Raw genomic sequence first — 20858 nt, 5'->3', positions numbered from 1 at the left:
GAGAGTATCTTATACTTTCTATGCTGCTTCCACATATTCACTTGCAGTTTGGGTACCTCCAAACAGTACCCCTACACAACTTACTAGAGCATTTGTTCTCTGCAACCAGGAATAGATACCAGAATTGTTCCCTCAGAGGTACACAGAGGGAAAACAAGCCTCAGTCTGATCAGAGTCGATCCGAGAACTGATTCAAGCTGGGTGCTATTTTTACACTGGTTATTTCCTTTCACTGTGACATCGAGCTCCTCTGCATCTAGTCCTGCAACCCAAAGCCCATATTATTTGTAAAATCTGGTATTTTACCAAATTAACTGGTTAGACCAAAGTGCAAGCTTGGTACCTGGTGTCTAATTAAAGGAGCAGATGAGAGAACATTGAGGAATAGGGCCAAGTGTCCTAGGACAGAACCTAGGTAGAGGTCCAAGCTACCCCTTTTCATAAAGGCAGAGGCTTAGATCTTCCATTACAGCATACAGAAGTTACTCAACATTAGTATAACAATTCACGTCAGAATTCTGAAAAAGTCACTTGCTTTTTTCTTTGGCATCAGACAGAGAAATTGTTGAGGAAATATATGAGAAAGAAGGATCTGTGAGTCAATCATAGCATGACACTTGGAAAAACCCAAGTCTCTGCTCTTTTCTTTCATTACCTTGGCAACTCATTAACTTTTCTTTGCCGGAGTTTCCCCCTTTTATAAAATGAAGAAAGGTTTATCCGATAGGGGTGCTCTGAGAATTGTTAATAGCTGTTAGAAGAGCGTAAATAGCTATTAAGTGCCCAGACAGAATAAAGAAACCACCAAAGAGGGAGAGAATTATAAGCATGATTCCCAATTGCATTACTGATGAGACTCACTAGTCTCTTTTTCTCTTAAGCTAATAGTTTTCCCCATTCTTATTTTCAAAGTAAAACTGGAATGCGTTTGAACAAAAAACTTTGGCCTTAGGACTTAACTTCCACAGCAAGCAAACAGACAGCAATGTACACTACACATTCTCTGGGAGCTCTTTAAAAAATAGGATGAGACACAGGAACAAAACAGGTTCAATGACCACAGCACACAACCTGGTGCTGCCCTATTATTCTGAAATAAAAGTCCATCAGGCAAGGATATTTTCTTTTTTTAAGCAATTTACAAATCTAGGAAGAAAAGGGAAAGGGAAAAAGAGGTAGAAAAAATGTCGATAGTACTACTTCTGTTCCCAGGGGCAGTAAAGTCAGCTTGAATTTAGAAACAGCAAGCTGAAAAAATTAGGCACAAATTTAGTAATTTTAAAAGGGAAATTCCCCTCCGAAACTGTAGATCAAAAAAAGAAATTGTAACATCAACCCCATTTCACAATTCAGAACAATATTCAAAAAGCAATGTGAAAACAGGTCATAACGTTTCACCATTCATGCTTCTCTGGAACAGCAGCTTTAGCATAATATCCAGACCTTGTTAACAGCCTAATAACTGCAAACCTCCCAACTGAATATAAGAAACAGCACACAATCTTAACGATTCCTTTTTAACAATAAAGGAATTCTGTAATAAGTTCTGCAATTAAGAAGATAAGCATATACATGATGTTTCTCTAATGAAAGAAAATTAACAGATGCTAGAATATCCCCTGGTTAGCTTTAGCAGACAGAATAAAAATCAACTCCCATCCCCAACCCTTATGCTTTCCTACAAGACACACTGAGGAGCCATAAAAAAAACAATATCCAGCTATACAGTGGCACAGTTTAATTAAGACAAACATTCGGTTCTAATTGCAAACCTTTTCCATCTCCATGATTCATGTTTCTCACAAGTCTTCTCCTCTCTATCTTTCCTGCTTGTTCAACGTGAATGCAAAAATACTTCTTTCACGTAAAAGACCGTGGTGTTTGTTAGGGTTCTTCTAGTTTGAACTTTGTGCTTAGCACCACACAGTTATAAATATCACAGTAAGCTGCAAATGTCTTTGTTATTTGAAGAGATCAAGAGTCCTGTGTTTTACTACAGACTTACCTCTACATTACTAAATATTACAAATATTTTAGTGTTGGAGAAAATTAGTAATTGGAGAGGGGAACACAAGAATAAAAGTTGTACATCAGACCCTTTGTCAAACTCAATGCAGAGAATCAGGAAATTAAACTGTCAGTATCCCAAAAAGGTGTGACACTATTACCTATAGCAGTACAGAATGGTCACTGCAACTTCTGCATTGCGATAGGCAAGTAATGCAAAAATGAATACCTGCAAGAAATCTGGAAAAGCTGCAATCAAAAAACAATTTCCTCTATAACCTCCAAGATCTTCCAAGTAAATAATAAATCCTATCTGGGAACACACATTCATCTAGTGAGTGCTATTTCCAATCAAATTTCAGTTAGCAGAAGGTGGTTGATGATTTTTTTTTTTATTATTACTAAAAACTTTTCCTTTGATAGATAATTTCAGAAGCGTGTAAAGGTGACCAGCTTATGCAAAATGCTGATGTTTGCCTCACCCAAGCTATTTCCACACAAACTCTGAATTGCAGCGCTTATCTCCTCAAAAGAAGCAGATTTTTCACCCTTAGATATCACAGATATAAAAATTACATTGTTTACAATTATTCTAAACCATCTCTCTCTATGGAGCTTTCTCTGTAGAGGTTACTCGAGAGAGACTGATATAACCATGCTGCAGAAGAATTTCTATATAAAATTTTAGTTGATCCCTTCTAAGGGCATTCAAAGTTATCATCACACAAGTCAAGTCAAAACCTGAATTTAAGGCACTTCATTAGTAAGCTGCTTTTTTAAAAATAGATGTTATTCTAACTGATCTTCACATTTTTTCTGCAAATTTTTCTTGACTTACCCACAAACTAACAAACAATCACTAGACAAATACAAGCCTTGGAATAAGTTACATAGTTCTGACTATGCATGAGGCAGACCAAAACCAGAATTCTTCCCAGGCAATACACAATGATCTAAAATATTTTCTCATACTTTGTGCTTATCTTTAAAGATAGAGGTATGACATGGAATAAGACGACAACACTATTGTTCAGAAGTTAGAAGAAACAGAGGGAAGAGAGGAGAGCTCTGAAGAGAAGTTGCACGAATAGCTATTAGACTTTTGCTCTTCCACCAATTTACTCCAAATGGCTCTTGTTAGAAAGAAGACTGGACATGTCAACAATTTGTTTTCAACAACTTGATTCTTGCAGTGCGTTGCCATATGTAAGGGCAACTTCTTTCAAAACACAGTATTTTACTGTGCTTCAGCAACTTAAACAAAAATAGTTTAGAAATTCAGGGTAGTATTTACTGAGTAATATTTTCTCCAGCAATCAAATTTAACCCAACCAGTGAATCCGTTTATGAATTAAACTACAAAAAATGTTAGAGACAGGAATGAAAATAATTTTGAAAGAATTATCTGGGAAAGTCTAATAAGCATTAGTATGGAGCGTAGCAAAACTTTGAGAATACAGTATTTGAATGATGAAATGAAAAAGCTAGGTATCAAAAAAAAAAAAAACCTCCAAAGCTGAAAACCTGCAACAAGCTTTCTTGTCCTATATTCTGAGCATTTGTTCTTTTTTAGCGATTATCATCACTGTGCAAGCCAAAAAAATATAAATAGTCTGAGGAATTATCTAAGAAGCATTCAGCTAGATCTTGCCGAGTCAGTAATGCACTTGATGTAGGTTAGCATATAACACCATTTTTATTCTACAATTTCATTATGTACACGTTATAGGTAAAAATATAGATGTAAACCCATTAGGTTATACTCGGTACTACTGCAGAAGGTTTTGCTTTCTGTGTGCACCATTCTTAAAATCAGAAAAATCAAGGTAGTGAGAAAGTCCATTATTCAATGTTGTAAAAAAAGTTGTATCTCAAAGCCAGTCTGGTTTGCTCTTGTTTAAAGGTTTAATATTTCTGTTTGAAAGGTCAGTATAGAACGTTAATAAGTCCAACACTATAAACAGGACTTTTGACAACAACTTTTAGTCAAAAATCAAACCCAATATACAATGAAGAAGCAAAATACAAAAGCTTTTGCATTACCAAGGCGCAGGAAAAGCTCAAAAAGTATTTAACATAAACATATTTAGCTCCAAACATCTTGCAAATATCGTTTTGCTTCTCGAAGCATGGCCAGGATTTTCATTGCTTCCAATTTGTCAACTCCCATCTCCATGCTTAAAATGTCCACTACAGCATCACTTACACCATCAGCCATGTGCTTCTTATCTCTAGAAAAAAAATGAAGGAGAAAGACATGCATAACATTCCTTTTACCAACAGCTTCAGAACAAGGCTTTTTTTTTTTTTAGTAAACAAAGAAATATATCTTCTAAATTGGATAGCAATATTTACATTAGGTTGTCATGAAACTGAGCATTGATAACAAGGGTTTCTCTCAAACAAACATTACAAAGCTTTCAGTACATTGTAATTTATATGAAAAGCCTTGGCTTCCTAGTTGAGCTTTCACAGAATAACTGTTTTATTTTAGGGATAAGTGGACCTGCTGAAGTATTTGCCATTATATCATCATATGATGCCGACAAAAAAAAAAAAAAAAATCACTTCTTAGTAATAATGTTATTTTTAATATAAATAGCAGGCACTTATTTCTGCAGGGGAAAGTACTGATGTTGGGCTTTATGTTTAAATGCCTGTCAATTCATCAACATACTCCCTGAAAATCTCAACCCTCCAGGTAAGTTAGCATCTCCAAACAAAACTTCCCCCTATAAAATATATTATTATGGAGCTTTCAAGTTCTATAAAGGCAACAGAAATTTGGAATCTGGAACGAAATTTCAAATTTCTACATCTAGGTAGCATCCTGAGCCATTCTATCTCCAAGTCTGCAAAGCAGCAGAGGACTGCTGCTATCTATCTCACAGCTGTGCAGTTTATCATGTATTCAGGTATCTCATTTTCTCAGGAGCAATCTATTAGCTTGAGAGAGTAACCTATTAGCTTGAAAACTTCTGTAGTTTAATTGCACACTAGAAGCAGAAACAATAAGCGACTAAAGCAAGCTGTGGAACCATATAATGCCTTTAAAAGCTATATTGTAAAACTAGACATAGCAGACAAAATCTGGCATTCTAGCAAGACTATTTTCAGTATCACGTTCATCTTTTCTTTCAGACAGCTCTAAGTCTTTCTAAAGCCTCAGACTTCTGCTAACCGCACTCTCTTTGCTGAGATGCTCCATCTCCCCACATTCCACTCACCCACATACATAGAAGTAACCTCTCTCCTTCATCAGGACTCTGGCGACTTCCTTAGCATAAAGCCTAACGACATCTTGCACGTATTTAGGTGGCGCTACCTCCGCAGCTGGCAAGTCTCTTGAGAAACAAACCTTAAGATGAGTTAATGTGCCATTTTCAAGAAAACATTTGAGCTCATCTCTGAAAGGCAATAAAAAGTGTCAGCAATGGGTTTGAGATAATGTTTATCTCATAAATACAAGATGAGATACAGAATATTAAGTAATGAACTTGCTTGAACAAATAGTCTCTATCCTGATGCCGACAACCAAAAAACAGCCATGTCTCTCCAAATTTCCAGTCTGTGTGTTCTTCTCTGAGCTTTTGCCTAAAAAGAGACCAAAAAAAGCAAGCATATATGGATAGCACGTAAATCCAGTCCTGTTCTACTAATAATGAAAAATCTAAAACTCCTAGAACCTAACTGTTACTTTAGCAGTGCTCTAATAAACCTCTAGATCAGCAGAAATGTACAAAGGCTTAATGTAAACCACAATCAAACCCTTCAACTCTGATTTTCTTGAGTACTCACTTTTGGTCCAGGGTACCATCACTCAACTTGAAGTTTTTTTTGCCTCAATTTCATATTGGAATCAAGATGATGCTTCTGAACATCCTACCCACAATTCTGACTACTGAATAAGAAGATTCCTATACCTTATCCTTCACTAGAAGCATGGTAAAAACACCTAGGGAAAATTCAACACATAGTATTTTTATCATGCTTTTCATCTACTTGTACAAACCAGCAAGACTTTATGAATAACCATCTATTTGCTACATCACCAGGAGAGTTATTGTGTTGTACTTCTTGAAATAACGCTAAAAAGAATACAACAATTTTAGCTGTGATTTTCTGGTTATGTTTTCAGAGATTTTATGTATCATCGATCAAATGCTTTTGAAACACTGTGAACCCTTCAAAATAAAATCCGAACTATATCTGAAAGATAAACAAATATCAGGGGGTGGAAAATATGGAGTAAGGATTGTAAATAACTATCTGGTTAAAGTAGAAGTATGGAGTCAGAGGTATCATCAAAATTTAACCTCTCTCTCTAACAGAAGGCTTTTAAAATAGTTGTTACAGGATGCAAGAAACCTCTTTATCTTGCTGGCTGGACTAAGTTACATAGGAATGGGATAAGATACATTTGTTACCTACGAAGCTTGCAATGATTCTCATGCAGCCTGGGAAACAAGCAGGAGGAACTAAAGCTCCACATGCAGTCACAGAACTGCATCATGTGAATAACTGAGACATGGTGGAACAAATAGCAACTGAAGATCAGGGAGGGACGGATGCATGCTCTTCAGGAGAGGTAGGGATGGTAGGGAAGACAGAGAGGGGTTTGCTCTTTACATGAAGGAGCATCTTAAATGTATGGAGCTCTTCTATGGGACAGAAGACAGGGCGGATGATAGCTTATGAATTAAGAGCAGAGGAGTGGCCAGTAAGAGTGACATCACGGTGGAATTTTATTACAGACCTACCCCTTCAGGGTGAGGAAGTAGATGAAATCTTCTCTAAACAACTTGAGGAAGCCTCTAAATCACTGACTCTGGTTCTTCTGAGAGATTTTAATCTCCCTGACATCTGCTGGAAGGGCAGCGTGGCAGGATGCAAGCAGTCCAGATTTTTGGAGGATGTCAAGGATAACTTCCTGATGGCCCACTGACAGACTGTACGCAACTGGAACTGCTATTCATAAATGAGGAAGAATGGGTTAGGGGTGTGATGCTCAATGGTAGCCTTGGATGTGGTGACCATAAAATGATGGAGTTGAGATCCTGAGGGAAGTGAGGAAGAGCACAGACCCTGGAATTCAGACTTTGGCTTATTCAGGACACTGGGGGTGGGACTCCACGGGAGACAACTCTGAAGGGCAAAGGAGCTAAGGAAAGCTGGTAGGTCTTTAAGGACAACCTCCTGCAAGCACAAGAATGGTCTACCACCAAAACAAGCAGAGGCATCAGGAGAGCAGCTTGGCTGAGCAGGCCTCATGACTGAGATCCAATACGAAAAAGACATATACAGGAGACCGATGCAAGGAGAAGCAACAAAGGAGGATTTTAGAAATACTGATTGGGCATGTACGGACAGTGCTAGGAAAGCAAAAGCTCAACTACAGTTGATACTTGGTAGGGACATCATGGGCAACATGAGGAGCTTCCAATGCCGAACTGGTTGCAAAAGGCTGAACAAGGAAAATGTAGGCCTACTGCTAGGCCTACAATGGGATGGGTGACATGGTGAAAGCAGATACAGATAAACCTGCAGCATTCAATACCTTTTTTGCCTCAGCCTTCATCAACAAGGCCTCTGTGCTTAGTAAAAGGGTTCAAGGAGAACTGAACAGTGGCCAACTGATTCTACTAAAGACAGATAACTGCAGAGTGTACCTGAAAAGTGTTAGTAACTGAAAAGTGTTTTGGAAATCATAGGAAGAAAAATGGTCACTTAAAACATCAGTAAACTACACTCAACAACGCCGATGTTGTTTGATATTGGCAGGACTAGGGAGAAGGAGTAGCAAAACCAAAGAAAACATATTCCCGCAGGAGGGGATTTTCCTGGTGCTTATCATTGTATTCAAGGGTGCATATGAAGGATTCAGGCCTACAGAGCACTGTAAATATCGTCTGAAATGCCACTTGGCCATCATTGCTTCTCAGAGCACTCGACTCAATGCCTGTGAGTGAAAAACCGCTCTTTTTGGCCTTTTTAAATAATAAAAATATATATACACTGAAGCTAGCATTTAACTGCACTGTTTGGAGAAAGCAAGAGCACCTTGGCATAATTGTGACATGCTGACAGACCCAACTAATTTCAGCTACCCAGATCTTCCATAAAGCCATTCTTCACCCTACTAGGAAATGGAAGTTATACAAAGAATAAAAGTCTCTCCTTTGAACCCATGCAAATAAAAAAATAGAGTAGATACAGAATGCTTTTGGTAGATAAGCAAAAAAAAACACAGCAATGTCCCTTCTTATAACATCCACGAAATGGTGCAGATTCTTTTTTGTTCGCTTTCAAACAAAACAGTAATTGCAGTTTTTGATAAACATCTTGGCTTATACAAAGTTACTTAAGTTTCATAAAGAGAAAAAAAGAAAAGACTAGTAAATATTATTTTGCAAAGAGATTTGTGACATTGTCCCTTCTGCTTTTAGTTAACAAAAACAAAACATCTTCTCCATTTAATTTAAATTATGTTATTTAAATATGTTCCGTGAAAATCAGCTGTGTACAGAGGCTACTTACAATCACATAAATACGGAAGCTAGTTTAATCAATGCTTCTCAGTAAACACTACAGTTGATGTCACTTGTTAACATCCCCATGTGATGGAAGGTGTTTATTGTACCAATTAGATGAGCTGTACATCACTTTCTGGTACAGGTTTCTGCAATTTTTTCCTTATACCATACTTAAAGTAAGCTGGAAGTATTCCAACTATTCTGTATTTTGTATATTTAAGTGCAGATATCCCCAACTGTCTTTGGTGCTTCAGCCATTGCTTAATGCAACCTTTTGGAATCAGTAGCAATTTCAAATTCATTCATCAGGCCAAGCCTTGCAATACAGATGTCAGTTCTGAAGGAATATTTCGAACAACAAACTTAAAGGCAGTTCAATAGTTTCAAAAATCTACTGACCTCTTACAGCTTCCATGAGTAACACACAGACATAAGATTTTATTTCTTTTTATCAAGTCTGTGCTTCATCTGGTCCCTCATATTTCCACCACAGGTGTTCAATACAGTAAGATAGAAGCTCATGTTTTACTCATTTGAAAAACAAATAAATAAACAAGCACTGCTGTAATAATAGGAATGAGACTGTTTCTATTCAGCTAAACAATCCTATAAAAAGGAGGGAAAAAAAAATCAACGGCATTTGTACTCAGTACCTGCAGCTGTAATTTCTTCAGCATAAAAAGACTGCTCTCCTTGTAATAATTTGGTACATACCTGTGTTGCAGAAAACCAATAAATGGTGAAATTCCCGTTCCTGGACCAACCATTATGAAAGGGATGGATGGATCTGCAGGTAAGTGGAAAGTATTGCTCGGACGAGCAAAAATAAATATCTGGAATGAAATCAGATAGAATACAACTGAAAAATATTCTTAAGCAGTGAAAGCACCATTAAATTTGCAGAACCTTGAATAGGTTTGTGTAGCGTATGCGTGCACATACTCCTTCCAAATTCTGAAATTCAGAGTTTATTTAATGTCACACAGACATTTGGAATCACCTTTCATATGGGTTTCCGAAAACACACCATATTTACAGACCTATCAATCCATCTGGAGAAAAATTGGGCAAAAATACAGAAACATGAATTTCTGAATATGAAAGTTAAGTGTCATAAATTTGGGGAACACAGTTTTAAAATTATTGGAAGGTTTGGTTTTGGGACTCAAAGGGAAGCTAGCAATTTTTTGCTAACTATTACAGGCAACTCTCAACCTTTTATATACTGTGGATATCTAAAAATATCCCAGTGGAGGTAAGCACTCATTTTTATAGCACATTGAAGCCTGTTGATAAACAAGCTTGCTTTCTTAATGTTCACAGAAATTTCCATGATCTCCAAGAAGAGGCAAACAACAGCTCAAAAATCTTTGGAAGTGGTTTATGTCTTTACATAAAATAAATTCTAATGGTGATCACCTGAACTTTGCAGAAAAGGAAGTCTAAACATTATTTTCACAAGAGCTTCCCAACTACTCAGAGCCACGATCAACTTAGTATATAGAAAATGAGAGCTGACTACTTTTATTTCTTTAAAAAAATATTTAAGACTCAGCAGCAGGAACTATAGCAGAGCCTCACCCATTAAAGTCATAAGCAAACATCCAACTTATCTTGGATATGTATTAAGAGAGGATTTGAATCTATTTCGAAATTTAAGGAATGAAGCACTAGACCAAGTTACTTAAACTCTCTTCTGTAAATGTGAACGGTGTAACACTACTCATTTCTTATCATTTAATCCACTAAATCCACTAATCCATCCAATGTTATACAGTGTTGTTTTTCTGCTTTGTGACAAAAAAAAAAAGTATAATTCTTACTAGGGAGGCCAATATCTGTATTTCTGCAAAATTTACAATTTTAAACTGCACTTGAGGTAGCAGGCTGTTTTCCCTATTAAGGACTCCAAACTGGAGTTTCCTTTAAAGAATACAGCAAATAGTATACACATTCATTCTGTAAATCTCTGCAATTAATCTAAGATACTTTTGTGCAAGATCAGACTCATCCATTTTGTATTCGTATTCTTCATATTTTGCAATCTACGTGTATTTCTGCACATTTAGCCACACCGAATTCTAGCTTACGCAGCAAATGCGAATAGTTCTGAACTTTATTCAGACTCATTTTGTAATAAACCTTCTGCCCTTTTTTTCACTCTAGCTCTTCTTCATGCTTCATCTCAAACACATTACAAATCAACTGTATTTTAAATTCCAGCTCTGAATACTGAAATAAGATATAACATGCACCTATTAATCACTTTTTCCTTTACATGAAATGAAATTTAAATTTTCCTTTTAGAAATGAAGAAAATTTGTATAGGTTTTCTCTCCCATTTTTGCCAGAGCAACAATTCGAATTATTGGCACAGTTTTTATATAATCAAATTCTATGCTTGTTTCCACTTTTCTTAATCAAATATAGATTAGACTATGCCAATAGTTCTTTTGTCATATTAATTATATATTAGAACTCCAAATTTTTAATTAACTTACACCTAACAAGCTCAACATGGATTAATTAGAGATTCTTTCCCGGGAACAGAAAGCAGAGAAAAAAAGGTACCTAATAATGCCTCCAACACCAAACCACCTTAAAAGGACACCAGAAATACCACAAATGATTTTTTTTTTTCCTATTGTGATATTCGATAACCTGGCCTTCTACAAACTGTCTGCAAGACCTGACAAGAAGTGAGAACTTCATAATTTTCCCCACTGGGTGTCTGGTTGCTTTCAGGAAAGGCTAGCAAGTTTCTCCCTTCTACAACACTAACAGCCATAAGAAGCCCTTCAGGAGTAACCACTAAATTGCACAATGGTATTTTGCCACATGAAAACACCTTCCAAGCCTTGCTTAGGAGTACAATGGGGTTGGAAAAGGACTCTGGCCTTTCAGCGATGGGAAATTTCACTACTTCAGGTACCTACAGATAAATTAAAACATAACTTTAGCAACTTAGCAGCGAGGATCTAAACATGTTACAGAGGGAAGGGTAAACATACGAAGTAAGGTAGAACTGCAAAATGAAGGTGCATACTGCCACTGTCAAAACACCTGCATTACATCAGAGGAGTGAACCAAGAAACCTGCAATTGTTTCAGACAAGCACAAGTTTAACAGTAAGAGTGTAGATTTAATATTTATACCTTTTCAGTTGAAAGACTTCCTCCTCTTGCATCCACAGCGTTTTTGTTAGTCTGCAGTAGGGGTGCAACTAACTCAGCAAGCCAGCCTGTACATACTCCTTTCCACGACACCGGTCGAGTGGGACAGGCAGGAAACTCCACAATATTGAACACAAAGCACAATTTTCCTGGCTGAAATAAGTTTGAGCTGCAAAGAAACACTTATTTAAAAAAAAGCAATGAAAATATTGACAGATAGCTGTACTATCTTATAGCAGGCCCATTTTCAGCCCAAACCATCTCACTGAAGTCAAGATTCTCAGTGTTCCTTTAACAATGCGGTATTTATATACAGCTAGAAAATATCTTAAGGTTGGACTCAGAGGCCAACGACCTACAGAATGGAACCAGAATTCCTCTCTATCACATTGACATGTGCGTGACATGCGACTCTACCGGAGTCTTGCCAGATATGCAAAACAATGTTGTTTGAAATAGTCAAATATTGTGTGTTTTGGCAATAAAGACACAATCACTTTTTTCCTGAGGTTTTATCCTTCATTCCTATGTATTTCTTCTTTAGATCTAGTGCATTCACTGGATGTCCTTCCAGAAGATCTGAAAAATTACTCGTGTTGTTGCTTTTTTTCCTCATTGTGGAGTAAGAGCAGTATTTAATACAAAGGGATTATGTAGTTAGCCTATTTCATCAAAACCAGTTTCTTTCCCTTATTCTTATAAAAACTCTGGAGGAAACCAGCAAACAGAGGGAGAGCTAACAGGGAAATATTAAGAATGGAAGATCTGGGGAGAAAAGCAACAAAGTGATATGCAGTACATTTTTACAGCAGCTTCCCTGCTTCTCCCCGAATCAGTGGTGTAGCTAAGATCCTAATGTCAGACACCTGCAGTGGGGAATGTGAAGGGATGTGCCTACATTTCAGAGCCCTTCAGAACGAGGAATGGAAAGAAACGCTGGTCAGGAACTGGCTACTAGTGGCATTTCTTAGGAAGTCAGAGGGATAATTGTCAGAAAGAGGTGGCTCGGCAAAGAGACATCCCAGGATCACAAACCTCAAAAAGGTAATCATGGAAACTTCCAAAGGTAAGGAAGCTAGTGCATTAGAGAGATGTGCAGCAACAATATCTAAGAAGAACAGCTGGATTCTGATCTCCTTCAGAGTCAGACTGCACTCCGCACATTATGCGGCCAGTCACTGAGGTCAACGATTGTTGCAAAGTCCCAGCAGTGAATAAGGTTCCAGCCCTATTGAAGAGGGGAAAGCCACATACTCCAACGGCTGAAACTCATCCAGCCCATCAGCTACTTCTCTGCTTTACTCAAAAGGATACGTTAAATAAATCCCAGGACTGACTGGGCAGATTGAAAGCAGATATAACCTTCTAGGAAATAATTCAAGATGATGAAAACATCCTGACTCGTCATTCTGACCAACTCGAAGGTAGTAACACACACTTTTTGAAAATGAATGCAGACCCTTCTGCATTGTACTGTCTGGACAATTTTTGCTTCCTCAACCATGTGAGTACGGTCGTTCTATTTGCAGAATTATTTTTTTGGCAGGGGGAGTTTTCAGTGCTTGCCCACTTCTCTTGGCAAGTATGGGAGAAAGGGATAAAAAAAGGGAGCAGCAAGCCCTGGGATTCAAGCAGATAAAGATGAATTCAACAGTAAACACTATATCAAAAATTCTAAGTAAAACTCCTTACATACACTTGACAAAAAGTTTACTGAAATTATGAAGACATAACTTGAATATTTCATTACCTTGAAGCTGAATAGGATCTGGGTTGTAATTTAGGAAGATGCTCTGAGAGACAAAAAAAAGGGAGGCCAGTAGTTAGTGGACAAAGTGAAACTTGAACTTAAATTTTCCCCCATCTTGCATCCAAGAGTACTTTATGCAACTCTGAGAACAGGAACTACTTGATTGACAGTTTCTTATATGTACTAACTATAGATAAATATATGTATACATATACACATACACATATCTCCTAGAACCAGATATGCCAATATAATTTCAAACTACTATGAATACCTATGTAAATTTCACAGATATGGAAAACCGCACCTTAAAAAATACGCACAAAAAATCACCACACTTGTAGCCTTAACTAGCACTTATTCAAAATTAGGATAGGAGTTTATTGGGCATTTTTGTAATTAACCACCCCCATCACCACCACTAATTTTGAAATTGAAAAATACACAAGTATGTATGTGTGTGTGTGCACACACACACACACACAGAGAAGGCTGAAGTCACTGGTGTCCCAGTCTTCAAAGAAATAACTTGCTCTAGCATGAAGACCGCACACTTTGGCTGAGGAGAAGGGCACATTAAAAGGAGGCGGACATAAAGCTAAGCGTACAGTGTGGTAGGAAATGGCCACAACAAGCAAGTAATACCATAAAATTAGGAATAGCAAACGCCAGAAAACACACAGTGGAGTAACAGGGTACACACACTGCTGTAAAAGGCAGTTTAACTGCTTTATAGCCGCTTTCCCACATGTGCCACCTGTTACCAGAGGTTCCAACCAGTACACGGACTTGAACACCCCAACATGTTTTAGAGATGCCCTCTTACATAAGATTGCTTCAAATCAGAAATAAGAAATGCTAGTTCAGGGAAATCACTTAAAGAGGGCACTAAACCTATGCAGCACCTGCCTTCCTCGAGGGCACGCATTCAAAAACTTTTCAAAGCTTCCTTTTATTCAGTCCAGTGGCTTGTAGCATGTTGCACTACATTTTTGAGTGTTGCTAGAACTAAGCGTTCTTGTTTTCAATTTGAAAATGTATCTAGTTGTAGGAAAGGGAGCATTTTCTTTCTTTTTTACATCTTTGATACAGTGATTGATACATTCCTTTGATTCAAGGAGAGACTGTAGTTTCAAGTCCTTTCTCATTCTTTCCTACATCCCACTATATTGTGTCTGAGAAGAATGCAGGGCTTCCTGCCATGTCCACTGCTGCTCTAAACTGAAAAAGAAGTCAAGTCAAGGCATGGGTGCTCTTTTAAAGATTTTTGAAATAAGATCAAAAGAACTCTTTTTTTTTTTCCTATGAATTAGAATATGCATAGCTTCTTTGTAAACAAGTATTTTTAAATATTTGAATATCAGATTTTTTCCTCTGCCTTTTACAGTTTTTCCCTCAATTTGGCAAAGATGTTTTCTGCTTCACATCTCCTTGCAGAACTTAACGTTTGTTTATTTTTACTGTACCGCAGAATGGCTTCATATACTTTGCCAGCAAAAATATGGGAACGATCTTTCGATTTTATAGCAGACTGGATTTGGCATAGCAGCAGAGAAGGATATCACAAGAACGCAAAAAGTAACTTTTCTTTGTTGTTTCAGTTGGTGAAACATATTAAGAAATTCGTTCTTATTTTTAATTTGGAAAATATCTGTCAGCGTTTTCAGGTGCATCTGAGATGGCTACAGTTGGAAGTCTCATTCCTTTGATATTTTATATAAGGAACCCAATGAGTGTGTTTGACATTATATAAACACGGATAAAATGGAAAAAGCTTTCTGTTTTAACAGATAGAAGGGCAAGAAAAGAACATGAAGGCAGGGAAATCATGAGCTGTAAAAACAGGTCTGTTTGAATTTTAACCAGTGATGAATTGATTCTTAAAAGCCCTAATCTGGCAAACGCCTTAATGCTTATTTTTACACTCGGGAGCTAAGAATCAGCTGAACCACAGGTATGTGCCTAAGCGTTCGCAGGATCAAGGCCAAAGACTGCACACCGAATAACAGAGCTTTGCTCCCCAACAGTAATTCTAGCTTGATCACCACAGGTACCGTGATATTTCTAAAGCAGCTAACTGAACAGGTTTTCCACTTCTTGAGAAACTGAACATGCAGTCTGACACGTTTTCAGAAACCAAATCTAATTGCGTCCAAGTCAGCCACTTACCAATTAGCAGGTTAAGTGAAGGCTTGCAGCTTGGAAAAGCATGAAGTAAATCCAGCAAGCAGACATTAGGCTCTCTAATGAAACGGGTGTAATCAGAGGCTCCTTGTCTGCTGCAAAGCTCCTGAAGCCTCCGTTTCTCTCTTGCGTCACCGGTACATTCTACAAGGGCTCGCAAAAATGCCTGTGGGGAGAAAATAGAGTGGAGGGTAGAAAAGTTGCCTAGTTAGGCAAATCTTCACAAATCTGGGAATAACTTTGCTTGCCTAGGGACAGGAAGCAGTCACTGTGCAGGTTAACAGGTAACAGAATTTATTCCCCAATGCACACTTTCCCCTACTAGGAAAACATTACATTTTTATTTTCATTTTTTCATTTTTTTTTTGTTTGTTTCTTGCCTGCTATTTTCTAAAGTATGGGACAAGCTGGCAGGTCAGAAAATCCCACCTGGACTTACTGGGGGAGGGACAGATAAACAGCCATAAGCCATTCCCACATAAATCCCAAATTTATCAGCCCCATAAACAGCCCCGTAACACAAATTAATTCAAGACAAAACACCATTGAAAAGTTATCGAAGCAAGGAAAGAAATAATACAGTAATACTTTTTCAAAGAGTTTGTAAGTATTAAGTATGGTATTTAGTGAGTCATGTAAGTGCTGCTGTGGTGTTTTATTCTGTGTTCCTTGCCTACATAATGGTACTGTAAGCTTTTCTTAAGGGACAAGTAAATTGAGCATTGTAGGATAAATTAAAAATTGGATGCAAATAGTTTCAAGGGTGTTTATTTTTTTCATAAGGCAAGGTGGAAATAAATACAGTGCATAGAAGTGAACCAAAAAACCAAACGCAATCAGAGGACAAATTCTACAAAAAAAAAAAATTCAAAAAGTAATTTGAGTACGCTCAAACACCATGCTTCCAGATACTTGTTCTGAGCATGGAGCTACATAAAGCACACTCCACACTGAACAGGCCATAAGGAAGATGGGTTATTAGAACTGGCCTGGGTGATACTCCCCAGTCACTGCTCTCTGCTTCCTCCTGTTGTTGAGACAAACTTTGAAAAACTGTTAAATGAAATTTTTGAAAAGTCTGAACCAAGTGGAAGTGTCTCTTCTACAGGATATCGTCCAATAATTACATGTAGTGGATCCTACTGCAAAATCCAATTAATTGAGAGGACAGAGCCTCTTCTAAAAACTCATTTCCCTTAGAGACCCAACTAACATGATTCTTTAGCTTCATACTTCCCACAAATCTATCTTTAAAATGCATTTTAACAATATCAGACAATACACAGCATTTTCAGTTGTAAGCTTCCAGGTTTTTGGAGGCCCAAAATGCAAGGGAAATAATTTTCAGTTGTGGGAACAAATATTATACAAGAAAAAAAAAAAAAAAATCAATCTCCAACTTCTGCCAGGTTATTGAAAAGTTAAAGAAAAGCATTAAAATCATTTAAAAGACATCATGAGATGTTTGTATAAAGCAACACGCACACTTTGAATTACTAAACTGGGCAGAAATGGCTCCTCTTTGATCAGTGGGCATGATTTCTCTAAAATGCCCAGGGTCAGATACTGACAGCCTTCCAACCACCTAGCAACACGTTCCAATGCTTTTCATTTACTTCTGCAGATTACCTATGAAGCAAGGTACTGCAGAATGGCAAAAGGGATTTCAGTACCTGTTCTGCCAGTCTCACAGCTTCCCTAATAGAGAAAAGTACTAAGAGCACAATTGCTTAAAACCAAGTATCAGCAGTAGCATACAAACTGACAAACCAGCAAACACAGTAACTACAAGCCATGCAAGGATAGATCTGCAATAAACCACACAACACAGAATTACTAAGGATTTCTCTACAAAATAAGAAATACTTAAAAACCTTTTTGGGAATTGTTCTTATTTCCAGACACCAGGTTAGAAGGAATTTCAGAGTGCTTCTCTCAGGAATGTGTTGTGGAAGAGTTGCTCCTATTTTAGTGGAAGAAAAAAAGCACACATATGTGCCTATTAACAGCCAAAATTAGCATCACAGACTGCTCCTTCAAGAAATACTAGGAGCTAAACCATACTCAACTTTTGTATGATCAGCCTCACTCATGAATGGAAACCATAAACTAAACAGCAAGTCAGTTTTCTGATGAAGTATCAGTGAAAATTTTCCAATGAAAAGTCAACAATTATCAGGAAGGCAGAAAACAAGAAGATGGTTTATAATTAATATATGTTAAAATAAATTTTATTGCCAAGCCACTCTAGCCCTTGTTACCCCTTTCCACCCTACAGCAATCCAGAGGAATGCCTACAAGAGAGAGGAATATCCACATTTCTTTGTGTATTTTTTCCTCCATCAGTAAGGACTCCTGAAAATCAGGACATGCTGAACTGCATGCACGTTTTCGAAAGATCTAATCAAACGTGACTGTGGCCAAGTGCCTCACTGGAACTTCTGAGCCCCAAGTAGATCCAAGGCAGTTCCGTGCAATCAAATAATCTGCCCTATACTCCCTATGGGTTTCATTTATGGGAAGGAGGTGCATGTACATCCAAACTATCTCTTCATAGTCAGTCAGGGTCCAGCCAGGCTTACCAGCCTCATAACACGCCATGCTAAAGCAGCTAATCTGCTTCCTCCCAGTCACTGATTCTTGTTATGCTTTTCTCCATGTTCAAGAGTCCCTTAATACAGAATTTTTGCTCCAAGAATATACCTATACACCTTGGTAAATTACCTCTTCACAGCAGTATTATTTGACTGAACTCTTTCGCAAAGAACAAAATTTATTTTTTAATAGATTAGAGGACTGGCATAAAGGTGATATAAGAGAAAGCTGTTTTTATACTTACATAAACTTCCTTTTTTTGAACATCTGACAGCATTCCACAATAAACACTTGATCCTCTTCCTAGGATACTTGCATACACAATAAAAACCTACTACAGCAAACGAGCATTTGAGCAATAATCTTGCACCAGCCAGCTAAATAATTTCTGCATTGTGTCCTCTCTTTTGAGGTAACAATTGATCTCATGTACTTCATCAAAGAATTCATAGATTGAACAAAAAAGAGACTGTAAATAGAATTCAAGACAATTCTCAGTACATCCAGAAGATGCGCCAGAGGTGCTGTCTTATGTTTATGCTCCTCTTTTTTCCTCACGCTTCCTAGCTCTCTTCATTCAGTAAACCCACAACAGTAATAGTTACTGCAAATTCCTCAGAGAAATGAATACAGCTGCAGAGGCAACCATCTTAAAGGGAAAACAGCTCTGGAACATAGCTAGGATTGCCAAGCTGCATTACAGAGCTGAATTCTTTGTACAGAATGGCAACAGCAAGTAACTAAGTCACAGCAACTTAATGAGCCATTGCTCACCAGCACAGCTCCAAAGAAACTGAATTTAGGCTTAATCCTAAACCACTTTACTTCATAATTGCAGTGGGTTGGAAGTTGTTGCACAAGCTATGATTGGAGTTCATGCATCAGCAACAACTTGTTAAGTCAACATAACTTCATGAGCTGTCCATATGTATCTATTTTTTCAATTAGAGATCAGCTAATAACCTGGGATCTTGTCCCACACTGCCTTTTCCTGTTGAAAAGCTCTGTAACTGAGAGGAATGGATGAACTACTAGACTAAGTAAAGTCAAAGGAACTAGACACAAAATTTAAGTGGAATATTGTGTTGCTGCCAACAGCAGTGACAGATATGATTCTGCCCCTGTATGCAAGACAAGTGTAAAAAGTCAGTGTGATTTGTTCCAGGTCACACAGAAGACTCAAGAGCAGAAAGAAGAAGAGAACTTTGACTCTAGGATCATCCTTTCCGTTATTATTCCTTCAGATTCATAAAGAGGCATCACATTTTACATGCAAACACAAGACACGGCGTAAAAGTTGCAGAAACTGGATGGGGTCATTGGTGCCATTTGTGTTTGCATAAGTGCCGTATTTCTTGTCTGTGTTGGTGTGCACGGCCAGTCATGTACTTTGCGAGTATGAGCGTCTATTTGGAATACATGCTCAGCCTTGCTAATGGCTGGACCTGGGGACATGGAGCTGTGGGATCCTCACCTCCATCAGGCTACTGGATTCAGCAACCCCTAACATCTGGCGCAGTCAGCAGGATCCAGTGGGGCTGTGGACATTTCCAAGGCGGCAGGCACAAAATTTCCTACGTGGGGAGAGGACTGATGTTTTTGCAAACATGTCCAGTGTGTTAGAATCATTTACCAAAATTTTTAGAACTTCTAGGATAACTAGAGTAATTGGACTGAAAACAAATTAACTTATGAAAGATTGAGAAGTGTAAATTGGTTCTTGTGAGCAGAAGTGCTTCATTTGAATAAAATGTACATTTAAAAGAGAACATTTAGGATCTTTTGAAAAAACGAAAACTGCCACAAATTGTTAAGACACAGACTGCATTAGCAATATAGCAGGTGGCGACCCAAAAAAATAGGCTAAGGTCAGGTTCTTTACAACCCACTCCTTGATACTTGAGAAAACATGTTACACAGGGAAATAAACAGTTGCAAATGGATGGGACCTTTGTTGGGGGGGATGCCCATGGGCAATGTGGCCTCCCTCAGGGGGTAGGAGGCCAGTCCAGTAGCAGTCACCTCCCGACTCTGCCAGGGACTCAGCTCTGCACTGCTCACACCAGTTCCTGGGGCCAGATAACAGCCAGATCAGCCCTGCGGACCCAGGGCTTGTCCCTAGCACAGGGACCAGGCTGTAACTGACAATGTCTCCGCTCCAAATCTAACTGGTGACCCCCCAGCATAGGTCCGTTAGGGGAGCGGGGGTCAGAGATGAGGGTCTGCTGGGCCTAGACACCTCTGTCATGCATTCCCTGCAAATGTGCTCACTCCCTCGCAAGTGCAAGGACCTCTGTGGAAAGGGCCAAGGGGGAAGGAGAAAAGAGCCTGGGAGGCTCTCCTGTGACCTGAAACACTTTCCCCACACACCTTTTGCAATAGCTGTATGTAATTTGGACCAGGGCTGTAGTCCATTTGATCCTTTTATCTTAGTTGTGCTAAAGCTACCTAGGGGACAGAAGGCACTTCTAGCCGGAATTGCTTATGGTTGTAACAAATAGCCCTAGAAATTAAAAAAAACTCAAATGCCCTCTTGTCAACTCCTTGCGGGGTGCTGACAATATGGTTTGCTGAGAGGGTGGGGAGCAATGCAAAGTAATAGCAACCATGTCTGCC

At 38.2% G+C, this 20858-nt stretch overlaps 1 protein-coding gene across 5 annotated transcripts in view; it reads right to left on the bottom strand.

The window, feature by feature from the left end:
• Positions 1-1723: 1723 nt before the first annotated feature.
• Positions 1724-20858, bottom strand: part of MTRR (5-methyltetrahydrofolate-homocysteine methyltransferase reductase) — a 35499-nt gene continuing 16364 nt past the window's right edge. For 4 of the 5 annotated variants that reach the window (XM_068931365.1, XM_068931367.1, XM_068931368.1 and 1 more), the window contains 8 exons: positions 17522-17610; positions 15633-15813; positions 13464-13506; positions 11696-11882; positions 9255-9373; positions 5509-5601; positions 5235-5414; positions 1724-4238 (listed from right to left, as the gene is read on the bottom strand). In XM_068931365.1, coding sequence (XP_068787466.1) covers positions 4094-4238; positions 5235-5414; positions 5509-5601; positions 9255-9373; positions 11696-11882; positions 13464-13506; positions 15633-15813; positions 17522-17610 — 1037 coding nt within the window. In that variant the 3' untranslated portion in view covers positions 1724-4093. Of the gene's footprint in view, positions 4239-5234; positions 5415-5508; positions 5602-8939; positions 9147-9254; positions 9374-11695; positions 11883-13463; positions 13507-15632; positions 15814-17521; positions 17611-20858 lie in introns of all 5 variants that reach the window. The other variant, XR_011138958.1, reaches the window with a different exon arrangement.

Source organism: Struthio camelus, chromosome 2 (genome assembly GCF_040807025.1).
Source record: "Struthio camelus isolate bStrCam1 chromosome 2, bStrCam1.hap1, whole genome shotgun sequence".
NCBI classification, from domain to species: domain Eukaryota; kingdom Metazoa; phylum Chordata; class Aves; order Struthioniformes; family Struthionidae; genus Struthio; species Struthio camelus.
The sequence above is the reverse complement of the archived record's forward strand: the minus strand, read 5'-3'. Positions and strand labels throughout refer to the sequence as shown.